This window comes from Grammomys surdaster, unplaced genomic scaffold (assembly GCF_004785775.1).
Source record: "Grammomys surdaster isolate TR1022 unplaced genomic scaffold, NIH_TR_1.0 141, whole genome shotgun sequence".
In the NCBI taxonomy this organism is placed as follows: Eukaryota; Metazoa; Chordata; class Mammalia; order Rodentia; family Muridae; genus Grammomys; species Grammomys surdaster.
In genome coordinates, this window is record NW_021604599.1 from 5,211,844 (window position 1) to 5,213,592 (window position 1,749).

At 46.0% G+C, this 1,749-nt stretch overlaps 1 protein-coding gene across 2 annotated transcripts in view; it reads left to right on the plus strand.

Annotated features, from left to right (window-relative positions):
• The first annotated feature begins 283 nt into the window (after positions 1 to 283).
• Positions 284 to 1,749, plus strand: part of Pum3 (pumilio RNA binding family member 3) — a 33,071-nt gene continuing 31,605 nt past the window's right edge. The window contains exon 1 of one of the 2 annotated variants that reach the window (XM_028764105.1): positions 284 to 360. Coding sequence is in view for 1 of the 2 variants with exons in the window: in XM_028764104.1 (XP_028619937.1) it covers positions 1,329 to 1,414 (86 nt within the window). In the remaining variant the exon portion in view is untranslated. Of the gene's footprint in view, positions 361 to 1,312; positions 1,415 to 1,749 lie in introns of those variants that run through there. The other variant, XM_028764104.1, reaches the window with a different exon arrangement.

Here is a 1,749-nt window from a genome sequence, read left to right on the forward strand (position 1 = left end):
CAATAATCCAGACCGCAGATTCAAGATCCTTTAATTCCTTCAGGAACTGGGAGGCCCTCGCGAGAACCTACGTCGTTCCCAGAAATCTGCAGGTTTAAGCGTCACTTTCCCGAGCCAGTGACTCATCTTCCATAGGACGGATCCCTTCAAGGGCCAAAATTCATTAGCCTTCGCATCTCTTCATGAGGTGTGGGGAAATGGACCAATTAGAAACTATGGATTTCGTATTTCCTAAGCTCCACCCCTTGACCCCACACCAGGACGGAACAATACAATCAGAGGATCCCGGGCAGGACAGAACGCGGAAGCGGAAGCGGCGATAGGTGGCGGAACTCTGCGAGCTTCTGCCCCACGTGTGCGGTGAGTGTTATGGAGAGTTTGATGCGGGATGTGCGGGGCCGGTTTCCGCCGACCGCTCTGGAGCGGGGAGTTCTGTGGAGTAATGGGCGAGCGGCATCTTCAGACCCGCCCCCGGGACGGTCTACCTGGCCGCTTCGATGGCTCGGAGTTGGAGGAATCCTGGCGAGGGCTGGGGTTAAGCCCTCTCCGTTGATTATTGTAGAGTTAGAGGAACTAGTTTCGCTTTCAAACCCGGCCTGTGCTGGTCACAGTCACCCCTCCCGTCCCGCGACAGACACTTTGCATTGGAGCAGTGCAGGAAAAACTGAAGAAGTGATCCATAAGCCGAGACCTAAAGCATGATGGGAGGCAAGAGTATTTTAAACAGAGGCGATGGGTTGTCCCTAAGTTGGGAGTTAGGAGTACGGCGCGAACTGGACAACGAGGAGGGTAGAACTTTGGAGCCATGGTGTCGAGTTTCTTTAGTTTTGTATAGTGGGAAGCATTATTCTTTGTGTTCCGATGCATATAAAATATTGAAGGATTAATAGAAAAAATTTGAGAGGCTCATGGTAGGCCTCGTAAAGAAAAGTGTACTTAATTTGCAAGTTCGGTAAGGAGATTTTTGATGATTTGCATTGAGTGTTGGTAGTAGAGACAGAGGTATCTTTAAGGAGATTGCAGAATAATTTACTGATGGGTACAAGATGACTGACAGGTAAAAATCAGGAGCGACAGACACTTTGACAGTGAAGTAATTTGATAGTAATTTGATAGTGAAGAAATTTGATAGTGAAGTAACTTCGACAACAGTGAGATAGTGATCAGGGTTAACATCATCATGACTGCCACATCCCATTGTCACTGTGAGAACAGCATCTCTGCAATCACCTGCCACCCTCTCCTCTGGCCCAAGCATAACCTCAATGTAATAATGAAAACCTTAAACCCCCAAAGGAGACATAACCTGTAAAAACAGAGGAGATGGGATGGCTACATCATCCGTATCTTGGAATAGGAAGAGGACAGGAGTGAGAAAATTGCAAATAAACCCTGTTATACCAGTGTTAATTTCGTAAGTACCATTACAGTGTCTTATTAAGTTGTCAGTGAGGAAGCTGGGTAACAGATCTACAGGCTCTATATCTTTTTAACTCCAATGTAAGACACATAGTTTCAAAATAGAGTATGCAAATAAAGGTATCTTTAGAAAGCTACATGTGAAGGCCGTTGGCCCAATTGCTTAGCATGTGGTATTTACATGAAACCTACAGGCAGAAATGCAAATGGGGATGTGATATCTTACCAAGTGATAAAATGACTGTACAATCGAAATGCTCAGTAGGAAGCTGAAGAGTTGCTGTGCTGGAATTACAGATATGTGCCCTGTGTATACACTGCTGGAATTAC